The sequence below is a fragment of the Cygnus olor genome, chromosome 5 (genome assembly GCF_009769625.2).
Source record: "Cygnus olor isolate bCygOlo1 chromosome 5, bCygOlo1.pri.v2, whole genome shotgun sequence".
Taxonomy (NCBI): domain Eukaryota; kingdom Metazoa; phylum Chordata; class Aves; order Anseriformes; family Anatidae; genus Cygnus; species Cygnus olor.
The window spans coordinates 34,931,442-34,950,639 of NC_049173.1; the positions used below are offsets into that span (position 1 = coordinate 34,931,442).

General features: G+C 38.9%; 1 protein-coding gene across 4 annotated transcripts in view; it reads left to right on the plus strand.

Moving 5' to 3' along the window:
- Positions 1–19,198, plus strand: part of STARD9 (StAR related lipid transfer domain containing 9) — a 105,521-nt gene that overhangs the window by 78,985 nt on the left and 7,338 nt on the right. For 2 of the 4 annotated variants that reach the window (XM_040557358.1, XM_040557359.1), the window contains 3 exons: positions 2,371–2,561; positions 6,107–6,590; positions 7,469–18,613. In XM_040557358.1, the coding sequence (XP_040413292.1) occupies positions 2,371–2,561; positions 6,107–6,590; positions 7,469–18,613 (11,820 nt within the window). Of the gene's footprint in view, positions 1–2,358; positions 2,562–6,106; positions 6,591–7,468; positions 18,614–19,198 lie in introns of all 4 variants that reach the window. The other 2 variants (XM_040557357.1, XM_040557360.1) reach the window with 1 other exon arrangement.

Sequence of the window (19,198 nt, forward strand, 5' to 3'; positions counted from 1 at the left end):
AGTGATTTCCCAAGGTCATGCAAATGTTCAGTAACAAATGTAGATTCAGATTTTTCAGCTGTCCTACCACCGTAGGAATCAGAGCTTTTATATGTCAGTAAAAGAGGCTGAAGTCTACCCCATCATCAGCATTGTGCATAGACTTAACATGTACAATTGCTATTAAGGTTTATTACTTCTAATGTATCGGCAAGAGCTGACATCAAGGCTCTCTTAGGTTAAGTAGTGCATAAGTATTCAAAGGCAGTCCTTGCCATGAAGACCTTGCAACCTAAGTGCATGAAAGCACAGAGGTGATGTAACTGCTCCAGAATCAGAGGGGTCTTCTGTCTCAGATCAGTAGTTAAGCTACTGATTTAGTAGTTTAGCTACTGCATATTTATTGGAAAATATAGAACATAACCTTGCATCCTCATTTGTGGAAAACCTCCCTCAGGGTTTGTATTAAAAACATGGGAGCTTTTTCTAAATTAAACTCTTCAGATTTCATTTTATATTCAAAAAGGGATGATTCTTTAGTTAACTAGACCACCTTTAACCTCTAAGTTTGTTCCCCAGTGGTTGGTGTCAATAGAAACAACCGAACAGCTTGGGTATGAAACAGCCACAGGAGCCTTACAGTGCATCAGTAAAATGTCAATTCAAACCTACTTCAGGTGAATAAGAAACTAGGGGTCCCAGTCCTGTTTCCTGGGCATCGATTACTGTTCATCCAAGAGAAACAAATACAAATCACAGACTGTTGGCTTCTTAGCAGTCAAGCCAAGGACAAATGGATCTTGGAGCTGCCTATTCTTGTGATTTGTTTCTGTAGGTCTCAAATACACACAAGCCATTTAGCAGATGGCAGTGACAAAGTTTGTACTTTGACTGCACCATGCAATAACAGATATGAATAGAAGATGCTTCTCTTCAGTTATTCTCAACAGCATTATGTATACATAAACATTAAAAAACAAATTCTGTTTTCCTCAGGTGAGTGGAAAAGAGTCAGTAATATTTTAAATTATCGGGAATTTTAAGGCTTTGTGTAGTCAGGATTTCCTGCTGCTTCTTAAGAAAGTGAAAATGGATGTTACATCTAAAGGCGTTCCAGAAGACATGTAGGTTTTGGCTGCTTAATTGTTTCATCTGTTTTGTTGGCTGATCTAGCATACAGTCAAAGTTGTTACTGTAGAAATGGCTGTTTCAAACAAATGCTTATGGTCCTAGATAGAGATTTCAAATAAATTCAAATGTAGCAAAGGGCAAATGCGCATCTGACCTTGTATTTGCAATGATTTTGTAAACAACGTGACATTTCCAAAGCATTCCCTTTGATACTATATTTTTCTTTTCTTTTGACCTTCAAGGACTCTTTAGAGTTTTGACATATTAGCTTTTTTTTAAAAAGCGTAATAAATTTATTTTAATACATCATTTAATACATTAGTAAAATATAATCACATATTTTTCAAGACTTAAATATTTAATTTTCTGATGCGTGTATAATGTGGTGTTTAGAAACAAAATGTCAGGTAAAGATCATATATCTACTTTGTACATAATAAATCTTTAATGTTAAGAATTTCTGATGATGATGTACAGACAGGTAGAATGTATATTCCTTTCTTCCATAGGGTTACTAGATCTTGAATACTGTTGTGGTTCGTGCTAAGAATAGATATTATTTAGATAGTGTGTGTGTGTATAAATTTTTGGCAAACAGTCAGGAAAGAAGCCTCTTGGAGGGACTGTAGAGTTTTTCACAGGTTAGTCACTTTCCTGATCACAGTCATGCTCCATGTATAGAAGTAGCAACCTAATGTAAAAGCTGCATCCAAGAGAGAATTGGATGATCGAGTTCTTTCCTTGATACTTTCAGAGACTTTCACTGTAATCTCAGTAATTCCTGTAACCCTTTCGAGGTTGAAGATTTTTGATCTGTAAGAAGCGATAAAATGTTTTACATTTCTTTAAAACTCTTTGAAGTACTCAGATGAAAAACATCCTATAATACTGGGTTATAAATTTATAAAACATTAACACCCCCTTCTCCCTCCAATTTCCTTTGTGGAAGATCTTCAACAAAATGACAAGTGACAATATTTTTTAAATTCTTTTTGCCTTCTTTCTGGTGATGGAATTTTCTGCTTCACCATGTCAACTTTCAGGAATGCTGGCATTTCTGATACTTACAGGACTGTGGCCTGCTGTGACATGCATGTACTCAGCTACTTTACCATCATGAGTTTTTTGTGTAATGCACCCGTACTGAACAAAACAATCCCCTGAATGTTGTCTGTCTGTCTTTAGTAAGATGACTCGTTTTGTTACAAATGTTTTTGTTTTTTTTTTCTGGTTTAAATTCATTGTCAGCATTTCTAACAGCAGAGAGATAGATGCTGTGCATGAAGAGTACCAGCAGAAACTGAGAGACCAGGAAGCTTTCCACAGAAAACAAATTCAACGGCAGCAACTCTATGTTGAGGATTTAAAGCAGCAGATCCTCAGAGGACAGATCAAAGCAGAGCGGGAACTAGAAAATGACCAAGCACTCATCAACCAGCAGATCCAAGAAAGTAGGTACCCGCCTCCTGCCCTCTCTCACTTCCCTTCCATTACTGAATTCTTTCATCCTCTTTATGTTTTTTTGTCTTAGTTATGCTTTGTGTTATGGGTGGAAGTTTATTTTTACAGCTTATTACTAGTTTTCTCCTATAATTGCCTTTCCCTTGAGAACAATTATCAAGCTTTGATTAACAGGACTAACAGGGCTCCTTTGCAGTGCACCAGCAGCACTAATTATCTTTGCAGGTCACTGCTGGGAGACAGCACCAACACGCTGCTCCTGCTGTGGCACTGAGCCTCTTGTCTCCCCAGCTGCTCTCCATCCTGCTTCCCTGCAGTTTTGCTCTGACTGTATCTGTAGTGCAACTCTCCCATGTGAGACTCATAGACTGAGTTTTCTACTGTATTTTACATTTTTCTTTTGATTTATCTGTGCTTCATCCATTGCATTGTTCCGAGAGATTGAAATTGAGATGGCCGTGGTAGTTCATACTGTAAGTTTTCAAGGGAAACTGCTCTAACAACAGCATGACATAGGAACCAAGCAGCAGTTCTGAGAGAGCTGATGCTTGGAACTGCAACACATGTTGGTTAAGGTGCTCTGTCTATGCATTTGTCGATGATCTCACCGGTAGCACAGTGCAGACCTTATTCATGTGCTTTTAGTGAAGGCCCATGGCATAGGACCATGCTTCAAACTGTGGTTGCCTTGTGAGTTTTAAGCAGTGCACATCTGAGAAGTAGGTGGGACATTGAAGTTCACTTCATGCTTAGTTCTAAGCAGATGATTTTGAAACACATTATAATTAATTTCAGGTTAAAGTTTTATGGTGTTTTGTCTGCTTGCATTTTCCAGATGGAAGTGTAATGAAGTGATGAAGTTCTAGTTTTTGTTGAGATAGTGATTAACTTCAACAGGAACTCTACAGTGATCAGTGTTATATTGCATATACATCCTATAGGCCAGATTCAGCAGAGATACTATTGTAGTCCTGAACTGAAAGTAACTGGATAAAATACTGGTGATACTGGTCTGGCACAAACTTCAGCTCTACGCTAACCATGCCATGAAAAGCGTATTTGGAGAGGTGTTTGCTAGCATCAGTGGCTCCCATCCCCTAGAGATGCTGCTTTGCATGCAGATATATTCAGCAAGGTTTTTCTTGGTGACTGCCTCTTAAAGATTTTGTAGACTGATTTGGCAACATTTTAAACCTTGAGAAGCTTTTGACCACTGAAATAGGGTTGCTATTGTGTTCTTCTAGTTACCTTCTAATGAATGATTTGGTCCAAGCTTCTTGATAAGGAACAACAAAGGCACCATTTCCATTTGGCAAGGCCTGCTATTGGTTCCTGGAAGAGGAATAATTTTTGAATTTTTTGAGGTTTCTCAGAGCCAAACTTATGCAGTCTGCCATCTTTCAATTACACCAACCATAAATAAGAGATTAAAAGGAAAATTGTGGAGATAGGAAGTAGATAGACTTAGGGTATGTAGACAGTGCAGAGTTTCTCCAAAATATCTTAATTTCTTGAATCTAGACTTGTTCTCTGCTCCAATCTAGTTTCACTGTTTATCTGTGTTCATGCAAAGCTTAGCCAGACAGGCAGTTTTTGCCAGCCAAATACAATTCTTCACTTGGCAGCCCACCAAAGTTCTCTTGCCTTTTCTGCATTATCTTTTTCTCAGCTCCTGACAGAGGCAAGTTTGTGAGTAGACATAAATTAGCATCTTAGGGCTTGCAGCTCTATTACAGAGACACTCTCATCTGCCAACTATTCTTCTTGGTAGAAACACAGTGCAGAGGACAGATCTGGAAATCAAGAGTTGGGAAAACTGTTTTTTATGTAAAAGTTAAAGATGCTGTTAAGAAAAAGATAACTAAAACTATGATTTAAATGCTTTCCTTTTAGCCATAAAGGAACTGCACTTACCTGTAGAGTATCCATACTTCTATGCATGTACTGTGTGCGTAGCTGCCAACATAAACTGAACAGAATCACAGAGGTGGGGATCACTAATGAATTATGTTTAACAAGATCTGTAGTCACCAAGCAAGTAATGCTTACAATGCTTATGCCTAATGATGGCTACATTTTTTAAATTAGGGAAACTTCCACAGCCTGAAATTCCCCTCTTGCCACTCACCTGTTTTACAAAGAGCTACAGATAGCCCTCATTCACCATATCAAAGTTAAATACCTCTGATTTCCTAACCCCATGAACGAGTAACTAAAGGTAGTTCTTCAGTAAGGGGCTGCAGATTGAAGATAAACCCATCCAAAAAAGGTGTTGCTGCTAGGAAGATGGAAGTGCTTTGAAAAGCTTCTGTCCTTTGAGAAACGGTCTACTTATGAAGGAATTTTACCTGTGATTTGTATGTTGCTTTTTCAGCTAAGCATTTTATTTTTTTGGTTAACTCTGTGCAGCTGATTATGTATATTTTCATACTAGCCTAAAAATGAACAAACTCTTAAAGAGAACATGCCTAAACACTGAAAAACCACTAAGCACTTCCCCTGCATGGAGTAAAGTGGTCTTGCTTCAAGAGTTAAAAACAAATCAACATGGTGTTCTGTGTCCTCTACTGCTTCCCCTTTGACTGCAAAGATCAGGTTCTCTGAATGTTTAGAAAAGACGAAGAATTTAAACAGATGTAAAATACTGTTATCAAATGAGGATAATCACTTGGTTTGTGAGAGAAGCATGTTTAGCATTTATGAAATATGGGGCACATCCGTAAAAAGAGAGAATCTAGCTCTCTTTATGGAGTAGACTGATGATTTTATGAAAAACATGCATTGACTGGTGATATGTCTTTTTTGGGTGTGTTCATCTTATAACTAAAGATTGCGTTGCCTTCACCCGTGTCCTTGCCACAGGAATTTTTCATTCATTTCAAGTACATTGCATGCTAAAGTGCTCATGTGCAAGATGTATCGGCTCTGATCAGGCATTTTTGCAAGTGCTTCTGAAGCAGCCGTAGTTGTTCCTGTGTTAACTCCTCTCCCAGTGCACATATGTTCATTCCCTACGTAAAGCATTTGAACTTTAAGATGTGACTTCAGAGTAGTTAAGGCAAAAGTAGTAGTGTATTTCACATTATAAAAGCTGATCAAGTCATAGTTCACTCTGCAAATACCTACCTCATGTCTGAAAATTGTGCAGGAAGGAACTCGGGCACTGAAATATTTCCTCTGTATTTTAAGAAAAAAATCGAGATAATTGAGTGTAATCTTTGACAAATTGACTATCTAAGTCTGTATCCTTTTGGAAAGTGTTAAACTTTTTGCTTACAAAGTCTTATTCACCAGTTTCTTAGCTGTGTCAGCCAACCCCCCTGTTCATATCTTGCAGTATTAGTTGCTACCTGAGCGCTTATCCCAATGGGTTTTCTGTATAGTAATGATACATTTTTCTCTAAATGTCTTGTCAAGGCTTTGCTCTAGCTACATAGGAATTCTGTTCTGAAATGGGCTCTCAGGGCCGATTAACTTAATGAATAATGTTTCTCCTATGATTTTTACTTTCTTTCAATCATTGTTTTGTTTACAGACCAGCAGTGGCTTATAAATGAGAATAACCGACTAGCTGCCCTTCAGCAACAACAGAGGGAGTTTGCAGTGCAAACAGAATCTGCACTGTATGCAGAGGCTGAGGTGCAGAGTAGCATTGGGCAGGAAATCTGCCCTTCCCTGCTACAGCAGAACAAGAAGAGACTGGTGCAGCTGGAGCTCTTGCGAAGGTACTCCTTAAAAAAGGCAGAAAGAAACATCAGACGGAAAAAGGTCAAATTCCAGCTGGAAAGGATAGTCAAGAAGCAGAAATTATTGGAAGCCAAACAAAATCTAGAGCAGCTGGAAGCTAGCTGCTGGCTCAGTGAAGTGTGTGTGAAACAACCCCGAGTCCTAAACCAAAATATTGCAGTACAGGCGTCTCGGGATCACCCATTACAAAAGAGGAGGAGGTCATTGGGTTCAAGTTCCTTGCAACACAGGCAGCATTCATTCTGTAACTTCCATCTGCCCCAGGTACCCAGGTAAGTTAACATCTACCAATTCCTCTGCACTCTCAAAAATAATTTAAATTAAGGTATTTTCACTGGCCACCTGTAATCCAGAATGCCTTTCAATTTATTGATACAATCCTAAAACTTGTGATATCACTGAATATACTATACCGTATGCCACACTGGAGCTGTTTGTTCTTTTTCCTTAGATTTGTACAGTGCATTCCTAGCTTAGCTCTCTGACACGGTCTATCTCAGTGTTTTGTTTCTTTCCTCTCTCAAGCCTTTCTGCATTTTTTACTTCATTGTAAATGCTTTCCAAAACTGTCTTAATTTTTAGTTCTTACCTTGTTCAAATTGCTGTTAAATAATAATTTCTCCGTTATTTTATTGTAATTAGAGTCAAAGTATTTCTTCTGAGCATTTTTATCATTAGGGTGATTCTGGCTTGGACTTTGAAGTTGGCCAGCCTTTCTCAAGCTAAATAAACATCTCTACACAATGCTAAAAATTGGGGTGACGGTGTCACTATCACAGCATGGTCCCAAAGGCAGGAATTAGCTTAACTCTGCTAAGTGAATTACTATGACTTAAGAGCTATCCTTTATTTTTAACTAACATTTTCAGCTACTTTAGACTACAGGGACTAAATACCAAGCTATACAACATAGCATCAAGCTATTCATTTCCGTTGTAGAAATTATTTCAGGATATCTAGGGAACTGGACTGTATGGTCACTGACAGAATATGCATTTTTTTAATTCTCTGCTAGAAACTGATTTTGAAAGGCATTGAGGTTCTTGCTTCATGTGCCATTACTCTTAAAATGCAAGGCGTTACTGATGTCGAAATGTAAAGTATGTTATTCAAGCAAGTATTGGGCTATATTTCTTATTTATTCCCACAGCTGTTTGTTGAAGGGGGAGACTATCTCACAGTTATCTACCTCACCAAATACCGATCAATGCTGTGAAGGCAATGCATCTGAGAAGTTGTCATCTGTAGGATATCCTTTCAGAAAAGTTAAAGATGTTTCCAGGGATGATGACCTTAATGATGAAAAAGGTATCTCCTTTTTAGTACAGAAGCAGCTAACTGAAAAACAAAAAGGATCCTCATTTAGAAGTAAAAAAAGAGCAGAAAGGGACTCTAATGATTCAGCTATCATGCCTCATACCAATAAAAATTATCAAAAAATTGAAAAGCTGGATGATAGCACAGGGCAAGCTGGATGTCAAAAACAGACTTCTAAGGGCTCTTCTCCTGATCATTTTAAGGAGAAAGATGAGCCTCAAACCTTCATTACAGGGACAAGAATGACAAAAGCAAAGGTGCCAGGAGATTTGAGTCAGCCTGCAAATAGCTATCTAGAACAAAACAGAGCTCAGGTATCCAATAAAAAGACTAGAATGGATATCAATGGGAAGCACCATAGTTCTTCTCCAGAAAATTTTGCTAAAGAAATGAAGAAAGAAGTAGTATATGGAAACCTGCCATCAGCACATCTAAACCAAACAGCCAAGAATCTGAAGAGAGAGCCAACCTCAGCCTTTCATGAGAAGTCATCAGTGGAACAGCAGGAGTTTCTGATGGTAGCAACATCAGTTGGAAATCTCACTAAGATGAACACACAGGCACCACTCTCTTACGCTGAAAAAAAATGGCACAGTGCTGAGCTGTTAAGCGCTGGAGTGTCCAAAACAGCCACAGATATGCTGGGGAACTGGCAAGAAGATGATGAAAATGAGATTTCTGATACTGACAGTTCCTATTCTGTAGATTCACTCTCCTGTGCTTATGCAAAAGCTTTTGCAGAGAAACTGAAACAAGAAGATTTCAGCAGAAATAAATGTTTTGCCAACCCAGAAGATTCTGAGAGCGATGACAGTCAAATGTCACAAGACTCTCTGGTAGAAAAGGAAAATAAAGTCAAAATGCGAAATAAAAGCCAGTTTCACAAGTTAAAGGCCCCCCATCAGCCAGCTAGGCTTTACAAAAGCAGAACTGAACACCATCTTTCATCTTTGGTGACATCCTACGCATCACATAGGAGACTGGGAAGGGCCGAAAGAAGCTTTTCTCTGGACAGCTTGGGTGATGGAGAAGAAGTACCAGCAGAAGACCCAGTAGAAGAATCCAAATCTGATTCATCTGATGAAGTGCCAGCAGAGATTTTTTGGAAGTTACAAACTCCAACATTACCAACTATACGGACTGAGGAAGACTGTGAGTCCAAGATCTGCGATAGAGATACAGAAGGAACAAATTACGACCTGAAGCTGAGTAGTTCCTTCTATTTGGACACTAAATCACAGCCTGCTTCCAGTAATGCATGCAAGCAGTTTCTGAAGGAGGCAACGGTCTCTTTTGTACAACAGGAAAGGTCACTCGATAGAAGACTGTATTATGGTCTTCCTGTGGCTGCTCAGTCTTCCTGTGACTCAAAGGTTGAAATCGGCAGCCCCAGAATAACAGTACCTTCTTCCCATGAAAATCTGGAATTTCAAAATGCTCGTCTCTACTCTTTGAGCAAACCAGAGGGTTGGCTGAAGAAAGATGACCTAAAACAGTCAGCTGCTGAATTTTCTTTTGTTTCTGGCTCTAAGCAGATACACAGCATTACTCATTTATCGCATAGTATAAAGGAAATAAACTCAGCTTTCTCCTCTGACACATCAGAAATACCTTTACCTGAAACAACAACAGCTGCAAGCAGAGTTTCTGAGAATGGATCATTAAATAGGATTACTGAAGAATGGACAAATGCTAATGAAAATTCTCCCTTGGAATCTCAAGACATAACATCCTCATTTGTTAGTTCAGTAGGACCAAGCTCTTCGTTTGTTTGCATTTCAGCAAAACCTGATTATTATGAACATTCAATGTCAAATCATCCTGAACAAGAACAACTGAATGAATTATCTACTTACAGGTCTACCACTGAATGCACACAAACATTCGGCTGTTTGGAAAGCACCTCCACTGCAGACTGCTTGTCACTGGTACCTGGAAAAGAAGAGGATTCTCTCCCTACAGTTCATCCAGAGCTGCCAAAAGATCACAATCTGGAAAAAGCACCTTTTATTTCTGTGTTGCCTGTGCATGTTTTGGAGCAGAGGAATGGGTATGTAGATTCAGATTTAGAAGATGATTTCTTCAGAAATATTGAAAAAGATGACCTAGATGATGACTACAATAACTTGACAGAATCAAAGATAACAGATTTGAACACTGGAAGTGCATCTGTCAATTCACCTGCTGCTGAATCTTACACAGGACTTGCTTATAACATGGCCTCAACACAAAGTTCTGCAGTAAAACAAGTTCAGTTTGGAAACCATGTGCAGCTTTTTCCGAGAAGGGAAATACCAACATGTTGTGATGAAGGTTTCTTTCTCAGTAACTTAACAAATCAGAACTGCTCTCTAGGAAGCATTTATGGGCTTCAGGTATTGGCTAGACAAGGAGCAGAATCAGCTGTTGCACTAGGTCTCCTCAGGTCTGGGGAGAGTAATTTGGAGACAATGCAAGATACAGATTATGAACAAATATCTGCAGAAGAAATAACTGTAGACACAGATTTTTCCTCAAAGAAGGTAACATATAAGTGTAACCCTTTAGTTCTTGCTTACAGTGCAAGTTATGACCAATCTGCAACACCAGTAGAGTTGTCTCAAAAAGAGAAAATCTGTATGGAAACAAGCATAGATAGCTTGGCAGAGATTATGTCAGAAGCACCTTCATTAAGGGATGAAGAAGACTACGAACCAAAGGATCCAGAGTTGTCTTCATCGAATCATTACGAATTCAAAAGCAAACCTGTTCCAAAAAATTACTCCCCTGAATGTGTGGTAGCAGATGGTCCTGTAGGCTGCTTATCCCAACATATTTCAGAAAACCCTACATTGTGCGCTGACAATATAAAAGCAGAAAGCAGTGAAAGCAATTCTCAGGCTGTAGTTCAGAAGGAGTTTGTACCCAAATACAAAAACCTAATGGTAAATGAAGCAAGTTATCTCACGGTGAATGTAAACGGGAAGGACACTGAGTCCTTCCCTGCTGCTGTTTGTGAGAGTGTAAATAATTTGCTCCCAGAATCCAATTCAAGTGTATTTTACCAAGCTTCACCAAAAGTTAATCTTTTTCAAAGTGCTTCTGAGACTGAAAACTGTGATAAATTATTGGAGCATGTCACAATAGTGAAAGGAGATTATGATGCTACATCTAATCATACTATGGAAGTCAGTACCACAAAAAGTTGTTCTGACATAGATTCCAACTGCCTTTGTACCACATGTTCTTCAAAATCAACAGGGGAGAAGAACAGTATGTATAAGCTGACTGACATTTCTGTGGAATTTGATGCAACCATTCCATTGGAAACAAAAACAAAGAATAAATCTTTACTTGAATTAAGAGAAGAGAAAGAAGCCTGTTTTGAAAGTGATTGCCTGGAGGATATTTTACTTGTTGAAGATCATGTAAACTCAGAATTGGGAAGAGTATTTGAATACAACACAAATAAGTTGGCTACTGTTTCTCAAGAGGAGAGTCTGTATATAAATAAAGAATACAAGTTTTTAAGAAACCCAGAAACTGATCCAGAAGCAGCTATGGTTCCTTATCAGAATACAAAAGCCAACACTGATGAAGAAGAGACAAAGTTGATGAATAGTGCAGTCAACTTAGAAAAAAACATGTTGGAAATTAAATCTGGACAGGTAGAAAGTTTACCTGAATACCCAGTACCCAAAGCCCAAAGTGTAACTGCCGATAGGAGTGCAGAGAATTTTACAAGCATCAATCTATCTCAAAATCCAAATAAACCTATTGATATTGTAGCTTCTGAAGTTCAATGTGAGGTTTATACAAACCTGTGCCTCACACATGAAGAGGCAGAGAAAGATGAATCACAGGTAGGTAGCACTGATGTGGAACACACTCAGGAATCAAAAGCACTCATGTGTTCTGATAGCTGTCTTAAAACAAAAAGCTTTTGCCCAAAAAAGGAAAGTGAGAAAATAGAAATTGCTGTTTATTCACCGGAGCTTTCTGTTTCTCCCCAAAACACTCCTTCAGCTGTGTGTTCCCACACAACAGATGTTACACAGGATACGTTAGGCTTCCTTGATGACTGTGAAGGGCTTTTACAGAGAAACAGAACAATAGAAAATGTGTTTGATATGGAGGACGTAGCTGCAACAGTACTAATCACAGGTAGGCAAGGAAATATTTTAGAAAAAAATGAAAATGAAAAGCAAGTAGAGTCTAGCAATTTAACTGAACATTTTATACCAAATTGCTTACCCCATGAAAACTTTGACCAGGAAAACAAGGTTAGTGGATGTGAAGTGACTGAGAGCGAAGAACAAATTATCATGACAAACACTGAGGGACCGATTATTATGAAGCAAGAAGACATATGTACAGACAAAAATGTTTTATTTCCTGAAGAGTTTCCAGCTCTGCATCAGGTGAATTGTGATAGAGATGATGAAGAAATTTTAAATCAGTATGAGATCCCTGAAAGATACCTTACAGGTTCAGGACTAGAACAGAACATGCTGTCAGTAGATGATTCACAATACTGTGATCCTATTGAAATGAGTGAAGATCATGGCTCAGTGGACTCTGCTACAGATACAAGAAACACAGTGATGAAAGATATCGATGTATATGAATGTTCAGTTGATGATAGTATTAATATTGACAAATACACAATTGGGCAAGAATCTAAACGTCTCCACGTTAAAGAGGACAGCCACACGTATATGAGTTGCTCTGTACAATATCCTGAGCATGGTACTTCAGAAAAATTGAATGAAAGTATCATTAGAAAACATGAAATTTGTGGACTGGATTCCATAGGCTCCAGAGTTGTTGATGAGAAAGTGCATTTGATGAATCTAAATCAAATGGACAAAACAGACAGAGAAAGGCAGATGTTTTTGGAAAACACAGAGGAGGTAGAACTGATCATTTTACAAAACCTCAGTGAACTATTCCCTGAAAATAAAGACAGTTGCCATAATGACAGTAGACTAGATGAAATCTTAAGAGAAAGCCAGTGGGTGTCTACCAGCTTTTCTGGAAGCAATGACGAAACCAGCAAGCAGCAAAATCCACCAGCAACACTGAAGGCTACCGAAAACATCCATGAAGATTCAGATAAAGACTCTCTGTGTCAGTCTGTAAATCAACTTTTCTATCTTGGAGTAAGTGATAATTCCCATGTTGTTCCAGATGTTCCCACTGCATCAGAAGGGCATACAAAACAGTCTAATAGCTGTGCTGGAACTGGAGCGGTTCTTCCTTACTATGAAACACTAGTGGAGAATGAAGTCTGTGTCAGTACTCCAGGTAAAACAGTCAACAAAGTGGGAGCTGACACATCTATTTCTGATAAGATTCAAAGTAGAAATGAAGCTTTCCTGCAAAACAGGACCACACTGGACAGACAGGAGGAAGAACCCTTTGTATTTAACAATACACCCAATTCTGCACCTGGGCAACCCGTCAGTGAGAACAGCCCTTCTGTGCCCTATTGTGTGGGCGGTGATGAATCTGAAACTGTTGCACTTAAGCAAGGAGCAGAAGAAAATCCATTTTCCTTGGAAAAAACAGATTCGTCTGAAGATATAATTCAGGATATTAGCAACTCCCATGAAGAACCCAGTGTGGATTTAATGGTTAACAAAATATCAAAAGACTGCTTTAATTCCATAGAGGAACAATATCAAGAGGAAAAGGATACCATCATGCCTGATTCACTGCACTTAGATAATTCAAACCTGCTTTCTTCTTCAGAGAAAGAAGCGATGGAAGATGCAGGGGAAAAAGCAAAGCATTCTACACTGGAAATCTCTTCTCAAAAAATGTTTCACAATATTAATATGACTGAGACAGAACTTCACTCAGGGAGTCTATCACAATGTGATGACAAGGAGAAATGCTTAAACACAAGTTGTAGTATAACAAGCAGTAAAAATGATAATGCGGGGTTTCCTGGTATATCTGGATATCAGCATGAGCCAAGAGAAAATGAGGGACACAGGACTTCAGAAGAGTGCTGTGTAGACTGTCCAGAGAGCCCCATTTCTGAGAACATGCCTACCCTTTCAGAAAGTCTGAACAAGCCTCTGTGGGAAAATCCACATTCTAATAAAGAGCTTCTAAATTACAAGAGCAACCCTGGTCTCATGCATAGCCCAGTATCTTTTGCAGATTTTTTGTTTGACAGCAATGGAGACAAATGTAAAAATGATGCTGTTCTCTCTGAAGAAACAAAATACTTTGAAAGAGAATCAACTGATTTAAGCGTATCTGTAACTTTTCCTGATGTTTCTCAAAAAGGAGATGAAAGGAATAATAATTCTGCAGTAACAGAGGCCACAGATGCTCGGAATAAAAAACTCCCTGAGGAAGCTGTGGGAACAGATCAAAATGGGAAAATAATTCAAGGTTCTTTCCAGAATTGCAATGATACTAAAGAAAACAAAATGCACAAGTACTTAGAGCACTACAGTAACACTTCTAGTATGACTGTACCAGAATCAGGCATGCTTGCTTTTCAAAGCCTAGGGAAGATTGGCAGTAAAGAATCAAAGTGTCTTCCAACCTGCTTTGCAGAAGATGCTCCAACAGATAAACTGTTTCAAAGCTCTAAAAATTTCAGTGCTTTCAATACTTGTTTACTTGATGACTCAAAATCTCTAATATTTAGTCATCTTGAGGACTCACTTCAGGACACCATTTTGACCGACCAAGTATCCTCAGGTTCTGCAGATGTGCAGTCTGTGAAAGAAGATTTTCCCCAAACATGTGCAAAAGTTAATTACCCATCCTTAACAGCATTTTCAGAATCTTCTTCAGCTGCAGATACAGACCATGGTGTAACTGGCACGTGTGGTATTTCACATACCAGTATATTAAAACATCCTCCATTTGCTGTTTTACAAATGCAAGACACTCAGTCTGATAAGTCTGTGGTATTTGATGAGCCAGTACATGCTTCAGGAAGTATTTTACTGTCTCTTGCAAAAGAAAACAGGCATTATCCAGTATCAGACACAGACTCTACTTTGTATGAAAGTTCCACTGTAGATGTGGAACCTATATATGGAAGTAATTGTCAACAATTTGACAATGATAACAAAGTTGATCAGCAACACTGGGGTAAAGTTCTAGCACAGAAAGCTTGCACGGAACACATGAAGAAAGTTTCGGATGATGCTGATTCTCTGTCATTATCATCATTACCTCTTTGGGATACTGGAAGGCCAATTCTGGTTAAAGAGGGACAAATGAGAAAAATACTTAACAGAAATGAGGAACAACTGCATTCAAGTGCTGAGGCTGAACAATCTGTAGTAAAGAAAAAGCAAAGAAAATCAGTAAATAGAGAAGCTGAAAAGCAAACTAGGGTATCTTCAAATTCTACAAGTGAATTAATAGACCCACAAGATGTAACAGATACATATTTTCCAGGAGATGTTAACGTGGATCCTGAACACATGTGCGATTCATTTGGTCCAGCAAAGAGCAGAAGCAGTGATCCCAGACAACTGTATCACACTGTTTTAGGTTTTGAAAAAAGTCCTGCAGATCTGCAAGGCAATTGTCATTACGTGCCTACAGGTGGTGCTAATTCAGGTCAAACAAATACAGATGGTAGAAAACGGATTTCACTTTGCAAAAATAATGCAGATTCAAGTATTGATGCTGATGCAGACAGTTGTTCAACAACAGGAGATGATACAATGAAGAATGAGACTCTGAAATCAGAAAGACTCAAGTTTTCTTTAATGAATAATGAAATGAACCCCTTAAAATTTTTAACAGAAGACCATGATTTGCCTACGCAAGAATCCAAATTGGTACAATTCAGGAGCAAAAGGTCATGGTCTACTACCCAGAATACAAACAGCTGTAAACAAAGTGAACAGAGACCTTATCTACAAAGTCATAGACTATCAGCCCCAGCTATTGCTGTGTTCTCTGATCTAGATTATACTTCTGAAGCTTCATCTAAGGTAGATCATTTGTTATATTCTGCATCTAAATCGTTACAAGATTTAAATATGAGTGTAGAGCCTCCATCACCAACTGAAGATGATCTTCACGGAATTGAAAGATTTTCAAAGCAGGAATCAAAGAACTTCCTGCAGGTTAAATCTAAACCCAGATTTCAGCAAAGAACGACACAGACTAAGAAGCTTGCAAACTGTGATCTAAAAAATGTACATTATGCAGCAAGAACCCAAAGCAGCCAGTCTTTAAAAGACAGTACTATTCATTCTCCATCTTTACTGCACACAGCTTACAGCTCTGTGGGTGCAGAAGAAAATACCCATTCAAAGAGCAGTTCTGTAGCTCAGTGTAGTGAAGGGAGAGTTGAAGAAGCTGGATACCAGCCGGGAACAGATAAGTTTTCACACGATGATAAAGATGCAATGCATTTTAATTCAAGTGATATCAACCCATATATTCATCTGTGGCAACAAGATGAATTGTGCAAGATTGGTTGGAAGCAGTATGTTTTTGGAAGTGCAAGTGATGTGTCTTGCAATCAAATGCCTTTAAACCTGGACAGTCGTAAAGTTACTAGATGTTCCAGTGTGGACAATGGATTGAATTCTCAGAATTCGCCTTTTCATTCTCATCTCAGTTCATATGCTACTGCGAAAGTTTTGTCGAGCACTTTAAGCAGCATTGAAGGTCTTCAAGGATGGGATGTCAGACAAGGCTTTGAATCTGCTTACTCAAGTGACAGTACCAAGCAGTATAGCAATGTATCCATTGAAACACTGAAAACTAATCCAGAAAATAACACTGCTGAATTTGATAACCCTTCTGCGCATCCTGGTAACTCTGCAATGCAGGTTGATGAAATTGTGTTATTATATCCTTCTGAGTCAGAAAGGTCTTCCAAAAAATCACCAGGAATTACATGTGAGCAGGGAACACAAACAGTGGCTACAGCAAGGTATAAAAGGCAGAGAAGACACCAGAGAAGCTACACAGACGTTTCTGCCAGAAAGCAGGAAACAAACAGAGATTTACTTCAGCAACATTCTTCTTGGACAAGTATGCAGAACCTGTCCATGCACCTGTCACAGCTTATCCAGAACACTTCTGAGCTGTTGGGAAACCTCTCCCAACAAAATATTATAGATAATGAACAAAATGCCAAAATAAGCCAAAGAAAAACTGAAGAAGGTGCAAAAGCTGCTAGATCGGATAGCTGCACTCAAACTACAGCAGATATAGGCACTCAAACTGAGATTTTGGAAGAAATGAGGAACAAAAGCAAACATGAAGAAAAACAAGTGCAGGTAAAAATGGAAAATGAACTGAGGGCAGCTCGAGCAGTAAACTGTGATTTGGAAGGAGTAGGTGCAGATGTAGGTAAGGTTCCCAAAAGGAAGGAGGAAACTCTTGCTCTTGAAGAAAGAGCACAAGAACAAACAGAGATGAGAAATCTGGACAATCCTGACTTCCATGACAGTCTTGACAGCATTTTAGAAGATTCCTTTATGCGTCTGCCTTTTTTACCCAGAGCCTCTACTCCGACCTTAGATTTTCAAAAAACATCATTAAACACACAGCAGAATGCTGCTTTTGCTAGTACCAGAGTTTCTTCTGTCACATCATCTTCACTGAGTTCAGGGAAAGATGATTCTTCATGCACTGTTGTTAGCAGCCCTACTAATAGCACCTTTCAATCTCCGGCATCTTATACTCAGGATAAAAGAAGTGTCAATGAACCAGAGCTTCCAGTAGAAAGAAAACTTCGTTACAAAAATACGCTGTTAGTGGATAGGGCCTCCTCTCCTATTCTTACTCTTAGTGCTAGCCCCAAAAGCCAGAATGCTTTCAGTAAGCCTACCTGCTCTATTAAGGAACCTTTTGGATATTCCGGTGACACTTTAAGTCCCCTTCACAGTCAGAGAAAGAAAAGGTCGGGTCCGCAGTCTGGCATGGAACCTCACGTGGACAATTTTTCACAGACTGAAACAGATAGTGAATCAAGCACTTTTAGAGACAGCAAGGGCATAAGAAACACATCTGGAGGTTTCTCAGATAAGAAAGCACCCAAAAAGTTTTTAGGAAAGGATGGTTCAGAAGATGTGGAACACCAACATAGATACACTGTTGGTGCACACACTACAATTTGTGCAAAACGACTATATCACTCCAGTAGTATGTTAGAGGTCTCTGGCCATACAGAGGTTTTAACAGGTGATGTTAGAGACTGCAATCCACTGGCACGTTCACTTCGTTGCACGTACGTCACAGGGGGAGGAAGAGGTTCTTTAGGTGGAATTAGACATGAAAATTATGTTGGTAATTCTGATTCTGCATTGATTCACAACTACTCACCTCCAAAATCTGACTTACTTTTTCATCAAAAAAGTAGCGCCACGTGTTTAAGTAAGGCAAGCATTAACGAGTCCTCAGAACCTCTGGTAGAAGCATCTTCTCTACAATTTCGTGACTTCTGGAAAAATGAAAGCAGCTGCCCTCTCCTCTCTGATGTGAGCGATGTGCAAACTTCCTTACAAGATGACAACACAAGTTCTGTCACTGAAACTGAATGTGACACCGAAATTCCTGCGAACAAAAATACTTTTGTAAAGCCTTATAGGCCTCGGAGCTACAGTCTTCGTGACTTACCCATACACAATAAATTCAGCAACTGGTGTGGTGTGAAGGGCAGTCCTCCTCCTTCGTTACTCAGCCTGAGTGGCAGTGCAACTGACTTACAAAGTCAGGCAGAAACTAAACCTGGAAGCAAACAAGCAATGGAAATAGAAGGGAAATCCCAGCTTTGTGACAGCAGAAGCAGAGAGATTGAGAGGCTTCAGAGAGAACGTGCTCAGATTATGTCTGGCATACACCTGGATCTGCATCAGCATCCCCTTAGTGTGGAACTGACCGAAGCAAAGCTGAATTACGGCATTGGGGAAACGGATGCGCTGCTGAGGGTTCTGCAGAGTGGAACTGCAGATGACCTGATGGCCATTCCAGTAAAGCAACAACTTTATGAAAGGTAAATTACTTAGAGTTGTATTAAGTATTTTGAATTCACTTCACGTACAACCTCATGCAGCATAAATAACACGCAGTAAAGGGCACTTAATCACTTGGTTGCACTGAGTGAACTGTATGTGAAGAGATACAGTATTGCAATTATTTTATATAGAGTTAAATAATGCATTTAAAAGAAAATTTAGAGGTTACTTAAAGGAAACAGGGACAAGTATAAGATTCAGTGTAAATCAAATCTAATGTCACCCCACTCTTAAAATTACCAGTAGCTCTAAGAGTGATCATGCATACCTGGTGACCGTGCAAGTGTATTTCATTGACTTATTGCAGTGTAAAAGTAATCAAAGCATCCTGTTTACGCATCTCATGCTTCTGTAAATAAATGTTGCTGTGTGAATATCCAAAACTAACATTTAAATACCCATAAATACACAAAATGAATTATGAAAAAAATAAGTTCCTAAATTGTGTTTGGATTATAGAACTGTTTTGGAAATCGTAACTAAAAAAAACAGGAGGAGCTACGCTATTCTTCTTCCTCACATTTCCTTTTCAGACATTACAAGCCCTAACCAAGACCTTTGTA